Consider the following 20,236-nt stretch of genomic DNA (forward strand, 5'->3'; position numbering starts at 1 on the left):
GTATTCTGGTCAGAGGTGACCAGCGCTGCGGTGTTGTTTCTCTGGGATGGATGTTGGGCGCAGCTATGATGTTGTAGCCCTCCACAGGTAGAGCAATAGTCCCAGGGCAAAGATGTTAAATAAATAGTAAAAATGGCTGTGAATGTTGGGGTGCAGAGAAATGAGAGAAAGACACAGAGAGGTGCAGATTCTTTACCTTTTACTGGTAATAGGTTGCAGTCCGGAGTACCACATACAGGTGACGGAATGAGTCCGGCTCGCCTGGAGGCATTCAGGGGATCCATCTTGCCAGGTGGGGATTTAGGACCTTCCTTTCTGCGCTTTGTGTGTGGGTCTCCGCTGTATATAACTACTTTATGCTGCGACCTTCTGTTCGTGATGGTTTCACTAACCTGTACGGCTGTCAGTGTGAGCCTATTCCACGGGTACCGTTCTCTTCACCATCGGCCCTGGGCTCCTTATCCGCTGACGTGCCCTCAGGTGTTCAATATGCACAGGAATTTACAATCCTCTGTACTTTCAGATTCAGCTATCAGGGTGTACAGCTCCTGTCAGGTTAGGACTCTGATGTCCCTTTTCTCTTTATAGCGTTTCACTCAGGGGTCTGCTATATGCAGTATTTTAGCTTCACTAGAGTCTCTTAGTCTCTGCTCTTGTCCTTTCCCTCTTCACAGATCAGCTCTGCCTATCAAGCTCCTCTCTGATCAGCTCCCTGTCTTCATCTGACAGGATCTTCCAGAAAGATCTTTTTTCCTCACATCCTCACGTTTAACTGACATTTCTCCTCACAGCTCACAGCTGCTTCATTTCCATGACAACCCCCTCAGCTGATTTCTAGCTGACTCACCAACCTCCTCTGCTGGCCAGAATTTATAAGGCATCTCCCTTTTCTGACTTGCAGCAGGAAGTTGTGATTAAATCTATGCTGCCTGGCATGGGGGTCCATTTCTGCCTCCAAGCATGACTTTACCCATTAGAGGGAGGTAATGTCACTGTGACAACCGGACTCTGGGGTGTCACAGTTGCTTGGAGGGGGACGGAAAAAGCAGCCTTGAGTGTGTTAGGCGTCGGGTTCCTGCCTCTGCACAGGAGGAAACTCGAGCTTTGCCTTTTGTGGTCTCCCATTCCTCTCCAGCCAGAGAAGAGGCTGCTCAGCAGAGAAGTCGGTCCCTGCGCCTTGCTCAGGTTAATGCTAAGTGTCTGGTTGCTCCTCCTGGCTCTGCTATTGTATAATGTGTGAGTCAGCAGCCAGCAGACACTCCTGGGACTAAGTCCTGCTTTTCCCCTACTGAGCATGCTCATGGGACGACCTCTCATTGGAGGTCGGAGGTCACATGCGCAGGTCCCGTTCTTGCTCGGATTGGTCCACTAGGAAGGTCCCGGAAGGAAGCCGCTATAAAAGAGTCGCATGACCGCTCGGCCAGACTCTTGTGGCTTATGGTGTGTATGATGACGGATGCTTGATACTGCGAATGACTCAATATGAAACCCCTACCCTTGGTTGTGTCTGTTGTTAGGGTCCTGAGGTTAGAGTCAGCACCTGTCAGTGGCTAGGCTTTACTCAACAGTTCATCCCAGTCCTCTGCACTTTCTAGCGTCCGATTGTGCCTCTCTGCTCAGGGCACTGTCGCACCATGCCAGGTAGCAGTAGCCGCCAGTGCAATGCCAGGCACAACTCTTGTGCTTTCTTCCCCACTCTGGGTGGTTAGTGGCGATCGCCGAAGCGGTTCTGTGCGCACTTGGCGCGATTATATATTCCGTCCTTTTACTGACACCACAGCCGCTGTGCCGAGGGCTGATGGTCTAGAGGAACTCTAGTCCTGTACATCTGGGACAGAGTTCTGTGACCTTTAATTAGCGCTCACCCAGCTGAGCTCTGTGAGTTCAACAGGCTCCAGCATTTGTTTTAGCAGCTCCATGAAGCAACAGAGTTCCCTCCCATTCACACTGGGAGAAGTTAACCCACGTGTGAGCAAGCGTTCATCCACCATCTTGTTCCGCCATTACTCAGCAGTAGGTTCCATCTCTGCACAGTGGACCCCGGGCTGCGAACGCACCTCAAATCTCCTCTTATATTTTTTGGTGCGTTCCGCAGGCCCTAACATTATACTAGCGCCAGGGTCTGGCTAGTAATGGCGGACGAGCAGTGACTCCACAGGTACATCCATCAGCTGGAGGGCAGGTTGGCGGCTCTCGAGCGCTCAACCTCAGCTGTGGATCCTACCGCGGTCGCTATTCAGGCAGCCACGGAGACTGTCTCCCATGTGTCCACTGCCATTTCTGCCCCGACTTTGTCCCGCTTCCCGCTGCCCGAGAAGTTCTCGGGCGATAGTGCCTCTTGTAGGAGTTTCGTGAGCTAGTGCACTATACAGCTGGAGCTGCTGGCTGCATGATTCCCCTCTGAGTGGGCTAAGGTGGGATTTATTATTTCCCTCTTGTCGAGCAGGGCTTTGAAGTGGGCCACACTGCTGTGGGAGCGTGGTGATCATGTGGTGCAGAGTGCCTCGCAGTTATTGGGCACTCTGAAGCAGGTCTTCCTGGGACCACGGGTTGCCTATGGCACCGCACTCCAGCTGCTGGCATTGTCACAGGGCTCGTCCATGGTCAGCCACTTTGCCAACCAGTTCCATACGCTGGCCTCTGTGTTGGAATGACCAGATGAGGTCCTCATTGCGGCATTCTGGAGAGGTCAGGCTGACCATGTGAAGAACGCTCTGGCCACCAGGGAGATTCCTGCCACACTGGAGGAGCTTATCACTATCTCCATCCATATAGATCTTCGCTTTGCTGAGCAAAGGTTGGAGCGATTCCAGTGTAGGCAGAGGTTTTAGTTGGCAACCAGTTTTGCTAAACCTCTGGAATCTCCAGATCGGGCATCTGAGCGTCAGGGGGCTTCCCGTGAGGGATCCCGGCCCAATCCGCTCGAGCTCCTGTGATCTGTCATGTTTGCCGGCAGTCCTGTCATCTTGCCAACTGGTGCCCACAGCGGCTAGGAAAACACTTGCGCCTAGTGGCCGTAGGAGGCGGCTCACTAGAATCAGCGGCATTTTCCTCCAAGCTGTCCTTTACTGGGACACTTGAGTTTGGTTCTTCTACTCTTGAGGTGGAGGTTTGTATGGATTCCAGGGCGGAGAGCAATTTTATGTTGTTTGCCTTCGCTCAACGGCATCCAATACCCCTGTTTATGATATCTAAACCAGTCACCGTCAGAGTCATGAACGGCGCAACTCTGCCCTCACAGATTACCCACCAGACGGCCACATTGTTACTCTCGATGTCTCCATCTCATCGGGAGTAGATATCCCTCCTCGTCATGCCCGAGGCTATTGACCAGGTTCTTCTAGGGGTCCCCTGGTTGCGGTATCACTCTCCCCATATAGAATGGTCCTCGGGGAAGATTCTTGGTTGGAGTAAATCATGTGAGGGTAGATGTATGAGGGAGTGCATTCTGGTTGCCTCCACTGAGGTCCCCGCAGATCTTTCCTCGCTCCCTAAACACTATTGTCAGTATGCAGACGTGTTCTCCAAAAAGGCGCTGGAGACCCTTCCACCGCATCACCCCTATGACTGTCCTATTGACCTCTTGCCGGGTGCTGAGCTTCCCCGGGGTCGAGTCTACCCCTTATCTCTCCCGGAGACAGAGGCCATGTCTCAATACATCAGGGAGAATCTGGCAAGAAGATTCACTAGGAAGTCAGTATCACCAGCGGAGGTGGGATTCTTCTTCGTCCAGAAGAAGAATGGAGAGCTGCGTCCCTACATCGATTACACGGGTCTTAATGCCATCACCGTTAAGAACAAGTATCCTCTGCCCCTGATATCGGAACTGTTCGATAGATTACGGGGAGCAAGAGTTTTCTCCAAATTAGATCTGCGGGGGGCCTATAGCCTGATACGCATCCATGAGGGGGACGAATGGAAGACGGCATTTAATACCAAGGATGGCCATTATGAGTATCTGGTCATGCCCTTCGGTCTTTGTAATGCGCCGGCTGTCTTCCAGGACTTTGTCAATGATATCTTTTGGGATATGCTCTCCACCTTGGTCGCTGTCTATCTGGATGACATCCTCATCTTCTCTCCAGATATGGACTCCTACTGGAGAGAGGTTGGCAAAGTCTTTGCCCGCTTACGAGCTAACTCCCTCTACGCCAAGTTGGAGAAATGCCCGTTTGAGCAGGAGTCCTTGCCTTTCTTGGGCCATATCATCTCTGCCCAGGGTTTGGCTATGGATCCTGCCAAACTGCAGGCGGTAATGGACTGGCAAGAACCCCATTCCCTTAAAGCGGTGCAGCGGTTTTTGGGGATCGTAAATTACTATCGCCAGTTCTTTCCCCACTTCTCCTCCTTGGTGGCTCCCTTGGTTGCCCTCACCAAGAAGGGAGCCAATCCCAAGGTGCGGTCGGAACAGATCTCCAAGGCCTTCTCCTCCATCAAGACTCATTTTGCCAGCGCTCCCATTCTACATTGTCCCGATCTGGACAAACCCTTTATCTTGGAGGTGGATGCCTCTTCCATTGGTGCTGGAGTGGTCCTCTTCCAGAAGGACGCTCAAGGTCAGAAGTAGCCCTGCTTTTTCTCTAAGACCTTTAAGCCGGTGGAGATGAACTATTCCATCGGGGACAGGGAGTTGATAGCTATGAAGTTGGCCTTCTCGGAGTGGTGACATCTCCTGGAGGGGGCTCGGTACCCGTTCCAGGTGTTTACCGACCACAAGAACTTTGTGTATTTACAAACAGCCCAGAGGCTAAATTCTCATCAGGCCAGATAGTCCCTATTCTTCTATCCGTTGCACTTCACCCTCCACTTTCTCTCCGGAGAGAAGAACGTCCGGGCTGATGCTCTCTCCCACTCCGTGGTGTCATCGGAGGAGGAGGAGCCTCGGCTGATTATCCCTTCGGAGAGCCTGAGGACCGTGGCTCAGGTCGCCGGACTTCGTGGTGGGACTGCCCAAGTCCAGTGGCAGCACGGTCATTTGGGTTGTCACCGACCATTTTTTCAAAATGGTAAACTTGGTGCCTCTTTCTCGCCTACCTTCTACCCGGGCCTTGGCAGCGTTGTTCATAAAGCATGTCTTTTGCCTACACGGCATGCCGGACAAGATAGTCAGTGACCGAAGTCCCCAGTTTGCATCTCAGATCTAGAGACAGCTCTGTCTCTTGTTCAGCATTGAGCTAAATCTCTCCTCGGCCTATCATCCCGAGACGAACGGGTTGGTAGAGAGGGCCAACCAGACCCTGGACACATACCTACAACATTTTGTCTCGGCCATGCAGGATGACTGGGCATCCTTGCTACCTTGGGCAGAGTTCGCCTTATTCAATGCTGTGGCTGATTCCACAAGTCAGACCCCATTCCTCCTTAATTACGGCCAGCATCCATGCGTCCCTGTCCCCATCCCCATGTCGTCCACCAATTCTAGAGTGTCAGACTGGGCGGTGGAGGCATGTGACATTTGGGACCGCACTCAAGATTCCATCCTGGCCTCCAAGGAGAGAATGAGGGTCTCCGCTGACGTACACAGCCGCTCCAAACTTTGCTTCCGGCGACTTGGTGTGGCTCTCCGCCCGTAAGCTCAGGCTGCGGGTTGAGTCCACTAAGTTCGCACCTCGCTACATAGGTCCCTTCAAGGTCCTTGAGCAAGTCAACCCTGTGGTCTACCGTCTGGCCCTTCCTCCATGCCTAGGAATCATCGACACATTCCATGTATCCCTCCTTAAGCCCGTCCACATGTCCTGGTTTTCCGAGTCATCTGACGGGGCATCAGGCTTGTGCTCGGACGAGTATGAGGTGAATGCCATCGTGGGGTGCAAGGTGGTACGTGGCAAAAAGGATTATCTGGTGGACTGGAAGGGTCATGGCCCAGAGGATAGGACCTGGGAACCTGTGGAGAACATCCGTGCTCCCCTGCTCTTTGAGGCCTTTGAGTGTAGCAAGGCTCAGGGAGTAGGGGGCCCTAGGAGGGGGGGTAATGTTAGGAGTCGGGTTCCTGTCTCTGCACAGGAGGAACCATGAGCCTTACCTTCTGCGGTCTCCCATTCAGTTCCGACTGCAGAGGAGGCTGCTCAGCAAAGACGTCGATCCCCGCGTCTTGCCCAAGCTAGTGCTGTCGATTTGGTTGCTGCTGCCATCCCGGGGTCAACTATAGCAACTTGCACTAGCCAGCAGGGAGTGGCTCCTGCGACTTCTTTCGGGCTACTGAGTATGCCCATGGATCGATCTCTCATTGGAGGTCAGGGTTCACATGCTCAGTGTCACACCGTTCTGTCCATTCCTGCTTGTCTGCGCGACAATGCATGTCTTTGCTTTTAACCCTTTGCTCCTTTCCCCCTAATTGAGCTGGGATACTTGTGAGTTCATTCTCTGGTTCACCAGTTGTGAGTTCTCCTTCCAGACTCCCTCTGGTGGTAACAGGAGGTAGTGAGGCTGATTTGATCGGTGGAGATCTGCCACCTGAGAATGAGGATGACGATTGGACCTCAGAAGTCTCAGATTGGATATAAGACAGCCGACGCCCTATTCAGTTGCTGGTGATTCCTTCTGGCTTGTCAGCTCTTGGTTTTCAGCTCTGTTCCAGTCATCTAAAGCTAAGTTGTTCTGCTAATGTTCACTTTTGATTTTGTTGGTCTATTCAGTTTTTTGTGTGGTCAGCCAGCCCGTCTGGGGGCTGTGCTGAATTTCCAGTCTTATTTATCAGTATTTTGCCAATTTGCTTTTTGTCCCTTACTAGTTTGGACTCTTCTTGCTCTGTCTCCGAATATTTCAGAGTGCTGATATAGTGGGAGAAGTCTAGTGACTTCAGGGTTAATTTTGCTATCAGAAGTGTTGGACATTATTTTTGTAGGGTTTTTTGCAGGTTGCAGACAGTGTCTCTCCATTCCTTTCCTTTCTAGTTAGTTTGGGCCCCATCGTTTGCTCAGCCTATTTTCCTGCCTGTGTTTGTGCTTTCATCTTGTTTCACCGTCAATACATGTGTGGGGGCTGTCTATTCGTTTGGGGTCTGCTCTGGGGCAGTTAGTTTTCCCCTTTTCATGCTTCAGGCTTATTTAGTCCTCCGGCTGTGATGAAGCGTCTAGGAACATCGTACGTATGCTCCACGGCTGCTGCTAGTTGTGTGGTAGGATCAGGGATCTGCAATCTGCATAGTTACCAACCTCTCTGGTTTTCTGTGACTTAGCTTGTTTTGCTTTTTTCTCCTCGGTGACCCATTCATAACAGATACTGCTGGCTGTTATCTGTATGGAACCTGCTTAGTTCCTTGCTCTGCTGCTTGACCATCAACATGTGCGGTCCCTGGTTGCCGCTGTGGAAGCTGTCCACTGGTTGCGAGGTCATTTGCAGCTGGTGCAGGACTTTCCATGTGTGTCTAGGCTTGCAGATGCTGACAGGTGCTCTAAGCCTCCGTTCCTGCACTGACTGTGCTGTAAGGGTTTCTGTTATGAATGAGTCACCGGAGGAGGTAAAAACAAAAATGCAAGCTAAGTCCAGAAAACCGGAGAGGTTGATAGCTAGCGGATTGCAGACCCCTGATCCTATTCACAACAACTAACAGTAGCTGTGGAGCATTCCTACGGTGGTCCTAGATGCCTCTTCACAGCCGGAGAGCTAAATAAGCCTAAAGAAAGAAAGGGGAAATCTAAACTGCCCCAGAGCAGACCCCAAAGCAATAGACAGCCCCCAACATGTATTGTCGGTGAAAACAGATGAAAACACAAACACAGACAGAAAGACAGGCAGAGCAAACAATGGGGCCCAACTAACTTGATAGAAAAGGACAGAAAAGATGCTGGCTGCAATCCGCAAAAACCCTACCAAAAATGTCCCAACACGTCTGATAGGAAAAATGGCCCTGAAGTCACTAGACTTCAAAATCCCTATATCAGCACTCCGATATATTCTGAAGACAGAGCAAAAGAAATTTAACCGATCAGGGACAAAAATGGAAATTCAGCAAAGCCCCAGCCGGAGCTGGCTGAACACAAAACTAAGCAAATCAGACAAAATCTCATGGAACAATAACAGAGCAAAACTTAGCTATAGAAGACAGGAACTGAACTGGAGGCCAGAGCTCAGAGCAGAGAAATCACCAACAACCCTACAGGGCGTCGGCTGCCTTATATCCACTCAGAGATTCCGGATGTCCAATCGCAATCCACCTGTTCAGGTGGCAGGTCTCTCCCATCCAAATCAGTTTCACGACCTCCCTTCACCAGCAGAGGGATTTCATCAGACATCAAAGGTGAACGAGAAAATGAGCTCACAACAGTACCTCCCCCTTGAGGAGGGGTCACTGAACCCTCATCCACGCCACCAGGCCGATCAGGATGGGCCCGATGAAAAGCACGAATTAATCTTTCGGCATGAATATCAGATGCAGAGACCCAAGAATTATCCCCCTGGCCATAACCCTTCCACTTAACCAAATACTGGAGTCTCCGTCTAGCCAGACGATAATCCAGTATCTTCTCAACCTCATATTCCACATTACCTTCAACCAATGCAGGGTCAGGAGGTGCCACCACAGGAACTACTGGCTCAACAAACCTCTTCAACAGAGACATATGAAACACCTTATGGATCTTAAATGTAACAGGAAGAGCCAATCGAAAAGAGACAGGATTAAGAATCTCCAAAATCTTGTAAGGTCCAATAAATCTAGGCTTAAACTTTGGAGAAGCCACCTTCATAGAGATATTCTTTGATGACAACCAAACCATATCACCCACCTTAAACCGGGGACCAATGGTCCTATGCCGGTTGGAAAACTGCTGGGCCTTTTCCTGGGAGAGAGACAACTTATCCACCACTTGGTCCCAAATCTGGTGCATTCTCTCCACCACAGTGTCAACACCTGGGCAGGCAGAAGACTCCACTTGCCCTGAAGAGAATCGAGGATGAAACCCAAAGTTGCAAAAAAAAGGTGACATCAAAGTGACAGAACTAGCTCTATTATTTAAAGCAAATTCGGCCAAGGGCAAAAATGAGACCCAATCATCCTGATCAGCAGAGATAAAACATCTCAAATAAGACTCCAAAGTCAGGTTTGTTCTCTCCATCTGCCCATTGGTCTGAGGGTGAAACGCAGAGGAGAAGGACAACTGAATTCCCAGCTTGGAACAAAAAGTCCTCCAAAATCTAGAGACAAACTGAACTCCTCTGTCAGATACAATGTTCTCAGGAATCCCATGCAAGCGAACCACCTGTTGCAAAAACAAGGGCACCAACTCTGAGGAAGATGGCAACTTAGGGAGTGGTACAAGATGGACCATCTTAGAGAATCTATCACAAATCACCCAGATAACAGTCATTCTCTGAGAGACAGGCAGATCAGAAATAAAATCCATTGAAATATGGGTCCATGGCCTCCTGGGCACCGGCAAAGGCATCAACAACCCACTAGAGCGAGAACAAGGTTTAGACCGGGAGCAAGTCCAACAGGACTGCACAAAATTCCTGACATCACGAGATAAGGCGGGCCACCAAAAAGACCGACTCACCAAATCTCTAGTACCAAAAATACCTGGATGACCAGGCAATGCGGAGCAATGAACTTCAGACATCGCTCTCTTCCTCCACTGGTCAGGAACATACAATTTTCCAAAGGGACAACGCTCAGGTTTGTCCTCTGAAACTCTTCCAGAGCACATCTCAAATCGGGCGACATGGCAGAAAGAACTACCCCCTCACCTAAGATGGTAGCAGGCTTGGTCACAGTAGGAGAATCAGCAAAGAAATTCCTAGAGAGGGCTTCTGCCTTGACATTCTTAGTGCCCGGAAGGAAAGAGACCACAAAATCAAAATGTGTGAAAAACAAGGCCCACCTAGCCTGTCTAGGATTCAAGCGTTTCGCCGACTCAAGGTAAATCAAATTCTTGTGGTCAGTGAGGACCACGACTTGATGTCTAGCTCCCTCCAACCAATGTCTCCACTCCTCAAATGCCCATTTCTTGGCTAACAGTTCCCGATTCCCCACATCATAGTTACGATCGGATGGGGAGAACTTTCAGGAAAAGAAAGCACAGGGATTCATTTTAGATGTTACTGGATCTTTTTGGGACAAAACAGCTCCTGCACCAATCTCAGAAGCGTCCACCTCTACCTGAAACGGGAGTGAGACATCAGGTTGCCGTAAAACCAGAGCAGAAGTGAATCTCCACTTCAGCTCCTGAAAGGAAGAAACAGCCTTTGGAGACCAATTCAGCACATCAGCACCCTTCTTAGTCAAATCAGTCAATGGTTTGGCAATACCAGAAAAATTAGCTATAAATTTACGATTAAAATTAGCAGAACCCAAAAACTTCTGGAGGGCCTTCAAAGAAGTGGGCTGAACCCAATCATAAATGGCCTGTACCTTGGCCGGGTCCATTTCAATAGTTGACGGAGACAAAATAAATCCCAAAAATGAAATCCTCTGTACACCAAAAAGGCATTTTGATCTCTTAATATACAGGGAATTCTCCCTCAAAATCCGGAACACAGTCCGAACATGTTCCACATGAGAGTCCCAATCCCTGGAAAAGATCAAAATATCATCCAAATAGATGATCAAAAATGTATCCACAAAGTCCCAGAAAATATCATTCATAAAGCACTGGAAGACAGAAGGGGCATTAGTGAGCCCAAAAGGCATCACCAGGTACTCAAAATGACCCTCCGGAGTATTAAACGCCGTCTTCCATTCTTCCCCATGCTTAATGCGAATAAGATTATACGCCCCCCTGAGGTCAAGCTTGGTAAACCAGCAAGCACCTTTAACTCTGGAGAATAGATCAGAAATCAGGGGTAACGGATACTGATATTTAACAGTAATTTTGTTGAGGGCACGATAGTCAATACAAGGCCTTAATGAACTATCTTTCTTGGCCACGAAAAAAAAACCAGCACCCAAGGGTGAAGAGGATGGTCTAATATGACCCTTCTCCAGCAACTCCTTAATATAGGATCGCATAGCCTCGTGCTCGGGTACAGATAAATTGAAAAGTCGACCCTTGGGAAATTTACACCCAGGGCTCAGCTCGATTGCACAGTCATAACTCCTATGAGGAGGCAAAGACGCAGACTTATTCTCACTAAATACATCATAAAAATCAGCCAAATAGTCAGGAACATCATGCGACTGGGGAGAGGTGGAGAAAACAGGAGTGTCACTAAGAGCACACCAACAACCCCAACTCACCACAGACACAGATTTCCAATCCAAAACTGGATTATGGATTTGCAACCAGGGAAACCCCAGAACAATGGTATCATGCAAATTATGCAACACCAAAAATCTGCAATTTTCTTGATGGTCTGGGGAGACCCGCATTACCACCTGGGTCCAAAACTGAGGTTTATTCTTCGCCAAAGGAGTAGCATCAATACCCCTCAAAGGGATAGGCATCCGCAGAGGTGTCATAGGAAACCCACAACGTTTAGCAAAATCCAAATCCATCAGGTTCAGAGCCGCTACTGAATCCACAAAAGCCTTAGCGGAAAATGTGGACAGGGAGCAGATCAGAGTAATTGCCTGAAGAAACTTAGGTTGTACACCACCCACAGCAAATGTGTGTGCAAAACGTTTCTCTCGTTTAGGGCAGACAGAAATAATATGAGAGGCATCTCCACAGAAAAAACACAGCTTATTACGCCTTCTGAACTCCTGACATTGCGCCCTAGACAAAACTCTATCACATTGCATAGGTTCAGACATTTGTTCAACAGGTGGCAACATCTCTCGTGTAATTTTACGTTCACGTAAACGCTGATAAACCTGAATGGCTAATGACATAGAATCGTCAAGACCAGAGGGAACAGGAAATCCCACCATAGTATCTTTTATGGTTTCTGACAAACCCTTCCGAAAGAGAGCTGCCAAGGCACCATCATTCCAAATAGTAAGGACCGCCCACTTTTGGAATTTTTGACAGTACAACTCTGCAGAATCCTGACCCTGGCTCAATGCCAACAGGGCTTTTTCAGCTTGATCAATAGCATTAGGTTCATCATACAACAACCCCAAGGCTTGAAAAAATGCATCCACATTAGTTAGAATAGGATCATCAGGTGTCAAAGAAAACGCCCAATCCTGGGGATCGCCGCGCAGCAAGGAGATGACAATTTTAACCTGCTGCGCAGAGCTCCCTGATGAGCTAGGCTTCAAGGCAATAAATAATTTATAATTATTCTTAAAATTCAAAAATTTAGACCGATCCCAAAAAAACACATCAGGAGTAGGGATCTTTGTTTCAGCAGCATGTGAATGAGCAAGATAGGTGGAAATTCCTCGCACTTCAGCAGTGAGCTGCTCCACACGATCAGACAATTGCTTAATCTCCATTAAGAAAGAATCCTCCTACGGCCCCAGAGAAAAAGAGGAAAAAATATACATAAAAAAAAAAATTCTGACACTTTTTTTTTTTTTTTTACAATTCTTTCCTGCTATTGAGTACCCTAGAATCTGCGGTATGGCTGGTGATTCTGTTATGAATGAGTCACCGGAGGAGGAAAAAACAAAAATGCAAGCTAAGTCCAGAAAACTGGAGAGGTTGGTAGCTAGCGGATTGCAAAGCCCTGATCCTATTCACAACAACTAACAGTAGCCGTGGAGCGTTCCTACAGTGGTCCTAGACGCCTCTTCACAGCCGGAGAACTAAATAAGCCTAATGAAAGAAAGGGGAAATCTAAACTGCCCCAGAGCAGACCCCAAAGCAATAGACAGCCCCCAACATGTATTGTCGGTGAAAACAGATGAAAACACAAACACAGACAGAAAGACAGGCAGAGCAAACGATGGGGCCCAACTAACTAGATAGGAAAGGACAGAAAAGATGCTGGCTGCAATCCGCAAAAACCGTACCAAAAATGTCCCAACACGTCTGATAGGAAAAACGTCCCTGAAGTCACTAGACTTCAAAATCCCTATATCAGCACTCCGATATATTCTGAAGACAGAGCAAAAGAAATTTAACCGATCAGAGACAAAAATGGAAATTCAGCAAAGCCCCAGCCGGGGATGGCTGAACACAAAACTAAGCAAATCAGACAAAATCTCATGGAACAATAACAGAGCAAAACTTAGCTTTAGAAGACAGGAACTGAACTGGACGCCCGAGCTCAGTGCAGAGAAATCAACAGCAACCCTACAGGGCGTCGGCTGCCTTATTTCCACTCAGAAATTCCGGTTGTCCAATCGCAATCCACCTGTTCAGGTGACAGGTCTCTCCCATCCAAATCAGTTTCACGACCTCCCTTCACTATCGGACATCAAAGGTGAACGAGAAAATGAGCTCACAACAGGTTTCTGTTTGTGCTTAGGATGTGCGCGGCCACACCTCCCCTGCTTTTATCAGGGTTAGTGTGTGTACTTGAAATGTTGTCCCCAGCCAATTGCTGAGGGGCGCTCCTATATAAACTTCCCCTTCCCTGCTGGGCGGGGCCAAAACTACTCTCAGAGTTCCTGAAACTTGCCATGTGTGTTTTATGTCTGTGTACCTGGACCTCTCCTATCTATCTTTTGGTACCAAAGTCCCTGCCTTGATTCCTGCTTTGTCCTGTTCCTGCACCCTGCCCTGGAGGCAGTATATCCAGGCCTGAATCCTTAATCCTGTACCTGTCCTGTTCCTGACCCTGTCTGAACTGTGTCTGCTGTTATGTTTCTGGAATCCCTCTGTGTTTGGAGCCTCGCACCCAGTGACTGAGTCTTTTGTAACCAGTGTTCCTGCTGGGCATCTACTACCCTGTGCTCTGACTACCATGCGGTTCTAGCTCCATGCAGGCCCAGAAATCCTGTGCCTCTAGCACCATCACACTTGAGTCCCTTCCTAGGTCCGATGCTCGGAGCCTGATGACCGCAGTCTGGAACCTGCTGACCGCTACCTGGAGCCTGGAGCTTGATGACTGCATTGGTGCCTGTAGGTCGTGTCGGATGTCTGGAACCGAACGACTCCTGTCTGATGTCTGCCGGTGACTCTGATGTCCTGTGGGTGGCCCTGATGTCCAGCCTGTGTCCTGATGTTCGTCCTGATGTCCAGCCTGTGTCCTGATGTCCGGCCTGTGTCCTGATGTCCTTTTGTCCGTCGTGATGTCCTCATGTACCCTTATGTCCTGCCTGTGTCCTGATGTCAAGCCTATGTGTGCCTCGGTGATCCGTTGGTGCCTTGGGGTCCACTGGGTGCTACCCTTCTGGGAGGTGTGGAATCGGGAGCCTGGCATAGCCCTGTTTCGTCTATGTACTGTGTGACTTTACTTTAAGTCAACTTTATGTTCTTTATACTGGAAGTTGTGTGGTCCTATGTGTCTTCTTTGTCCACATGCTCATCTGCAACAGTATCCCTAGTTTGGGTAGGCTTGGGACCCCCTCTGTGGTATAGAGGGTCCATATTGTGTTTCCGAGGGGATGCCCTCCTCTCGCTGTCGGCGTGAAGGTGCCTGTTGGGCCGCGGCAGCAGTCCTGACACTCAGGTCCTGTTGCTTCCCCGATTGGTCCACGGGGAAGGTCCCGGAAGGACGCTGCTATAAAAGGTTTGCATGGCCGCCCAGCCATGCGCTAGTGTAGACAGTATTTTGTACCCTTGTGTGTGTGATGACGGATGCATGTGTTTTGGTGAATGACTCATTATGATTCCCTCCCTCTGGTTGTGCTTGTGTATAGGGAATTAGAGTTAGAGTCAGCGCCTAATAGTGGCATTGCTTATACGCCAAGGTGCTTCCCAGTTATCAGCACATACTTAGCGCCAGATTGTGCCATTCAGTGCAAGGCACTATCGTACCGCGTCAAGCAGCAGCAACCGCCAGCGTGGCGCCGTGCGCAAGTTGTGCGCTTCCCTAGCCCAACTCAGGGTGGTTAGTGGCATCCGCCAGAGCGGTACTGTGCACACTTGCGCGTTATATCTTTAGTTATCTCTCCTGCTGGCTCCGCAGTTGCGGCGCCGAGCGCTAGTGGTATAGAGGGACTCTAACCCTGTGTCCTGGGGGCAGAGTCCTGTGACTATACATTAGCGCTCACCTTGCAGAGCTCTGTGAGCATTAACAAGCTCAGGCGTTTATATTCCGCAGTTCTGTGCAGTAACAGAAACCGCCTCTGTACACACCGGGTGATGCTAACCCGCCTGTGTCCAGTTATTATATGGCCATATAGCATCCGCCATTACCGAGCAGCAGGTAACATCTCTACACGGTGGACCCCGGGCTGCGAACGCTCCTTGATACCATCTTTTACTAATGGTGCGTTCCGCTAGCCCTAACAGAGTCTATATTGACTTTTAGGATTGCTATATCCAATAGGAGGTGTTAAAGATCATGTCCTCTTCATTCTAATGAGGTTATTTGCATATCAAACATAACACAAATTGGAAACTGTTCAATTTCATATGAACTACCGTAAATGTCTTTCTACTTTTCAAGCATTAAAAACTGAAGCTTTACTTTGGTTTAACTTTTTATTGCTTGTGAACTGCCACAATGTTGTGAATTACAATAAGGTAGCAGACTAAGGGAAGATGACAATCAGAAGATAGAAAACGTTTAGTTGGCGGCAACGGTGCTGGAGATCCAGGAGTTGTAGTTGCAGACCTTGGTGTAGACACCAGGATAGTTCCTTTGGGCACAGCCGTATCCCCAGGAGACAATACCCTGGAGCTGTCCATTGCAGACCACGGGTCCACCAGAGTCACCCTGAAAAGTTGCAAAGAGAAATTATATATATATATTTTTTTATGGAACTACAGTATTAGTCAATTTCATGAATCAGTATGAAGAGATAAAACCAATAGGGAGGGGGAATAGGGTTCTGTCAGAAACCCTAGGATATAAGCTAGGAATAAAGGATCAGACAGGTTAAAATCTATGACACCAAAGGAAAAAACAAAGGAGCAAAAGATCCAAAAAATACAACATTTATTTCAATATATTAAAAACATATCATAGCAACACTAAGTAGTACATATTGAGATACAGAGCACATATAGGGAGGTAAATACCTCACCTAAATATACAAAAAAACATAGTTGTGAATAAGATGAATTGTATAGGGTCACACCAGCCAGGTCATAGGCAGCAATGGCTCACATAACATAAATCCTCATAGTGCACCATATGAGAAGAAATAATAATACACCCAGATCATAGGAAGCAATGGCTCACATAGCATAAGTTTTCATTGTGCACCATATGAGAGGGGATAAATATACTATATGACATAAATAGATAGATCTTGAAATGTAAGCATGGAGATAATTACCATACATTAATGATAGATGTACCTGTAGTCATGCTGCCGCCTGGTACTGGACCTCCTGATGAAACTGCAGAGGCGGTGAAACGCGCGTCAGGGTGCGTCAAGGGTCCAGTACCAGGCGGCAGCTGCAATTTTTACTACAAAATCCGCAGAGCCAAAAAACTCCATGTGCACATAGCCTTAGGGTCATAGATCTGAAATGTATTAGATTAAAAAGTTATACTACCTGGCAGGAATCCTTGCCTCCTTCCAAGTATCCAACACAGACCATGTTGTCAGTGATCTCTCCTGGATAGGCACTTTTACACTGGGCGTCACTCAGGACAGGGGCATCCACACACTGGAGTTGGCTGGGCATGTTGGCTACAAGTAAATTAATAATTAATATTAAAATGTATGAAGAACTCAATATTTTTAGTTATATCAAAATGAAAAAAAAGTAGAATCAACATTCATCTTTTCATTAGCATGTGCTCTCTTGCAGATCCTTGTTAAAGCTTGGTGCTACCTGTGACAATAAGGTTCCTACACAGGAGCAGCTCAGTTTTACAGAGATCTCATTAAAGTAAATTATGGTCTCAGACTAACCCCCCTGACGAAGGAGATCTATTTTCCGAAACGCGCGTCAGGGCGCGTTCTAGGACACTCCACACAGCGCATATAGGCTTACAGGTATTAATCATTACACAGCACGTTGTTATTTGTTGTTTTTTGTGATTAGGTTACACTATTATAGTGTGTATTAATGCTTGCACAGTTGCACTACAGCACTTCGAGTACATGTTTTTACACATAGGTATGGTTAATCAATTATGTACACATTATGATTAATTACCTGGTTTATTAATTAAGCCTTATGTTATGGATTGGCATTTTCTGGTTCCATACATATATTGCTAATGTGGTAGTGTATTTTTCTTTTTATGCACGTGTATGTTGTGCCAAAATTTTAATAAAGGCATTTTTTATTGAGCATTGTGTTCCCGGAACTTTTTTATTATAAACATAAATAATTTTATTTTGTATGGATACAGACATATTTTAAGAATTTTCATTTTTTTTGTTTTTCCTGCGGGATTTTTTCTATCCATCCTGGAGTTTATTTGGTTCTATAACAGTCAGGGGTGTAGCAATCGTGATCGCAGAGGATGCGACCACGACTAGAACAATGGAGTCAGGTGGGCCCTCTGATGCATCATTTTCAGCTGAATATATGTCCTCAGATGCACATTCAACTGAAATACATTGTGATGCAGAAAGCCGCCGGCTCCCTGCACCTCAATAGCTATTCATGCCGTCAGCCAATCAGAGACCGGCAGATAACGTTGATGCGCTGTATGGAGCAGGAAGAGAATGCTGCTCACCAGGGTGGCATAGCCAGGAAAGAGGAACAAAATGGTCTGTCAAAAAGCCGAATATTGGCCATGCCAACACGGAGTTAATGACTTCTGGGAAATGTGGACAGTTTATATAACATGAAAAATACATGAATAGAAAAATATAATTATTGTTAAGGCACTTAATGTTTTATCTCGACTAATAACTGAATTAGTTAAAATGTCCTTGATGTTGCAAGGGATCTTGATGTGCATGGTGCACCTTCTAATGTTCCTTCTGGATCCTTTTGCAGAAGGAAAAAATTAAAAAAGAAAATTTCAAATGCAGAATATAAACACATAGAAAAAAAAGCATGTTGCACTATCTAGTTTTAAGTATTTATTGAAATATTGGGATTTATTCCCTTAACCTGCTCTCAAAGTTATGCCCCTGAGCAACCTCTACCCCTGAGTTGCCTCCACCCCTGAGCAGCCTCCACCCCTGAGCAGCCTCCATCCCTAAGCAGCCTCCACCCCTAAGCAGCCTCCACCCCTAAGCAGCCTCCACCCCTAAGCAGCCTCCACCCCTGAGCAGCCTCCACTCCTGTTCTAAGCCCTGTCCCATGTATCCATTCTGCACATTTATACTATTTGTACTATGGGTCAATTGATGCCACTTTTCAAGGTGTCTGCCAATAATTTGAGCTGTTTGGGAAGTTTTATTGTCCCCCATTAAGGTGTTGTCTATGCGTTTGGTTTTGCCTTTCATTGAGTTCAATGTGGTTCGGGTATGTTCAACGAACTGTTCGACAAACTTTGGGATGTTCCCCAAACCGAACCGTTAAAGGTCGGCTAATCTCACTTATTAACAATACATATAGCACATTATGTATTTTGTGACGTACTTCCACTGCTGAGGGTGTTGCCCCATCCGGAGATCAGACAGCTGGTGCCGACAGCAGGGCAGCCACTAGGCAGACCAATAGCCTGGACGTAGGAGTTGAGAGAGGCGGCAGACGCCAGCTTGATCAACATGATATCATGGTCCAGAGTCCAGTAGTTGTAGCCTGTATGTCTAATGACTTTGGCGGAGTTGATGAACTGCTCGGTACCTTCACTGGCAAAGATGTCATGTTCTCCAAGTCTCACCTGTACACTCCTGCAAAAAAAAAATATAGATTTATTTTTTAATAAATGTTGATAAAACAACCAAAAATATAAAAACCATAAAATACGGTATGTTAAGAATTTCTATATTGCAAAGTTGAATAAAATTAAAATATATTTGCTCTAGAGACCAGCTCCCAACCTCTTGGCATAGCTTTAATACAACATACACAATACGTGCTCTGCTCATACTGTTATTTCATGAACGGGGGTGGTGTCAATACCACAATTACTTCATAATAAAGAATAGTAAATAATAAGGTAAAAAGTTTTTGATTTCGCTTGTTTGTTTAAGTTTTGGTTGATATTCCGGTAACTTACGACTGGTAGCAGTGACCAGCGGAGACCACCCACAGGTTGTTGATCAGGGATCCACCACAGAAGTGGTAGCCGGAGTACAGGGACACCTGCCAGGGGACGGAGTTCTTGGCACAGGTGTAACCTCCTACAATCTTGTCATCATCTTCAAAAGCAGCTGAGAACATTACAAATAAACAGGTTTACATTGGTGTCTCAAGAATAAAACATACAGCATTTATATAGTTGATATCAACATTAAAAGCAGGAAAAAATCCTCATAAGGATCAATAGAAAACAAAGTGTATGAAAATGAACAATGGTCTTCAGAAGGAAGCACCGGACTCACCAGCTGCTCCAAGGAGCACACAGATCAGGAGGAGCTTCATGATGATGGATCCAGAATGAGTATGGAGGGTAAACCACAGATATTTATACCCAAAAACCTATCATCCCTCTACCCCCTTCTCGGCTAAGAGAAAGTTAATTATTATCCACATAACCTAAAACATACATTTAATCTATGGATGAAGGTTACATATATGGAAAAGTTCTTCTGAAGGTTTGATTAGATATAAGCACAGTTTCATAGTTTTTATGGCTGAAGGTAGATATAAGTTCACCGAGTTCAAACTATTGCCTCACATGTTGGTCCAGAGGTAGGCAAAAACCCCATGAGGCAGATGCTAATTGACCAATATTATGGGGAAAATTTCTTCTTGACTCCACATACAGCAATCAGACAAGTTCCCTGGATCAACACCCCATCACTGAATCTAGTGCCCATAACCTGTAATGTTATATCTTTCAAGAAAGGCATCCAGACCTCCTTGTACTGTAGTGAATCATCTATTACAACATCATGTGGCAGAGAGTTCCCTAGCCTCACTGCTCTTACAGCAAATAATCCATAGTCTATATATATAATGCTCAAAAAAAATAAAGAGAACACTAAAATAACAGAATATAACTCCAAGTACATCAAACTTCTCTGAAATCAAACTGTCCACTTAGGAAGCAACACTGATTGACAATCAATTTCACATGCTGTTGTGCAAATGGAATAGAAAACAGATGGAAATTATTGGCAGTTATCAAGATGCCCTCAATAAAGGAGTGGTTCTGCAGGTGGGGACCACAAACCACATCTCAGTACCAATGCTTTCTGGCTGATATTTTGGTCACTTTTGATTGTTGGTTGTGCTTTCACACTCGTGGTAGCATGAGACGGACTCTACAA

At 46.9% G+C, this 20,236-nt stretch overlaps 2 protein-coding genes across 2 annotated transcripts in view; one reads left to right on the top strand and one right to left on the bottom strand.

The window, feature by feature from the left end:
• Positions 1–20,236, top strand: part of LOC141056285 (trypsin-like) — a 390,181-nt gene that overhangs the window by 289,507 nt on the left and 80,438 nt on the right. The gene's annotated exons all lie outside the window — the stretch shown is intronic.
• On the bottom strand, positions 15,406–19,397 carry LOC141056289 (trypsin-like). Its single transcript, XM_073553030.1, has 5 exons — positions 19,346–19,397; positions 19,021–19,174; positions 18,438–18,691; positions 16,443–16,579; positions 15,406–15,654 (listed from the first exon to the last, which is right to left on the bottom strand). The coding sequence occupies exons 1-5, from the start codon at positions 19,383–19,385 to the stop codon at positions 15,505–15,507; spliced, it is 735 nt and encodes a 244-aa protein (XP_073409131.1). The 5' UTR covers positions 19,386–19,397; the 3' UTR covers positions 15,406–15,504.

Source organism: Dendrobates tinctorius, unplaced genomic scaffold, assembly GCF_039654945.1.
Source record: "Dendrobates tinctorius isolate UK_male_01 unplaced genomic scaffold, ASM3965494v1 ptg000196l, whole genome shotgun sequence".
NCBI lineage: Eukaryota > Metazoa > Chordata > Amphibia > Anura > Dendrobatidae > Dendrobates > Dendrobates tinctorius.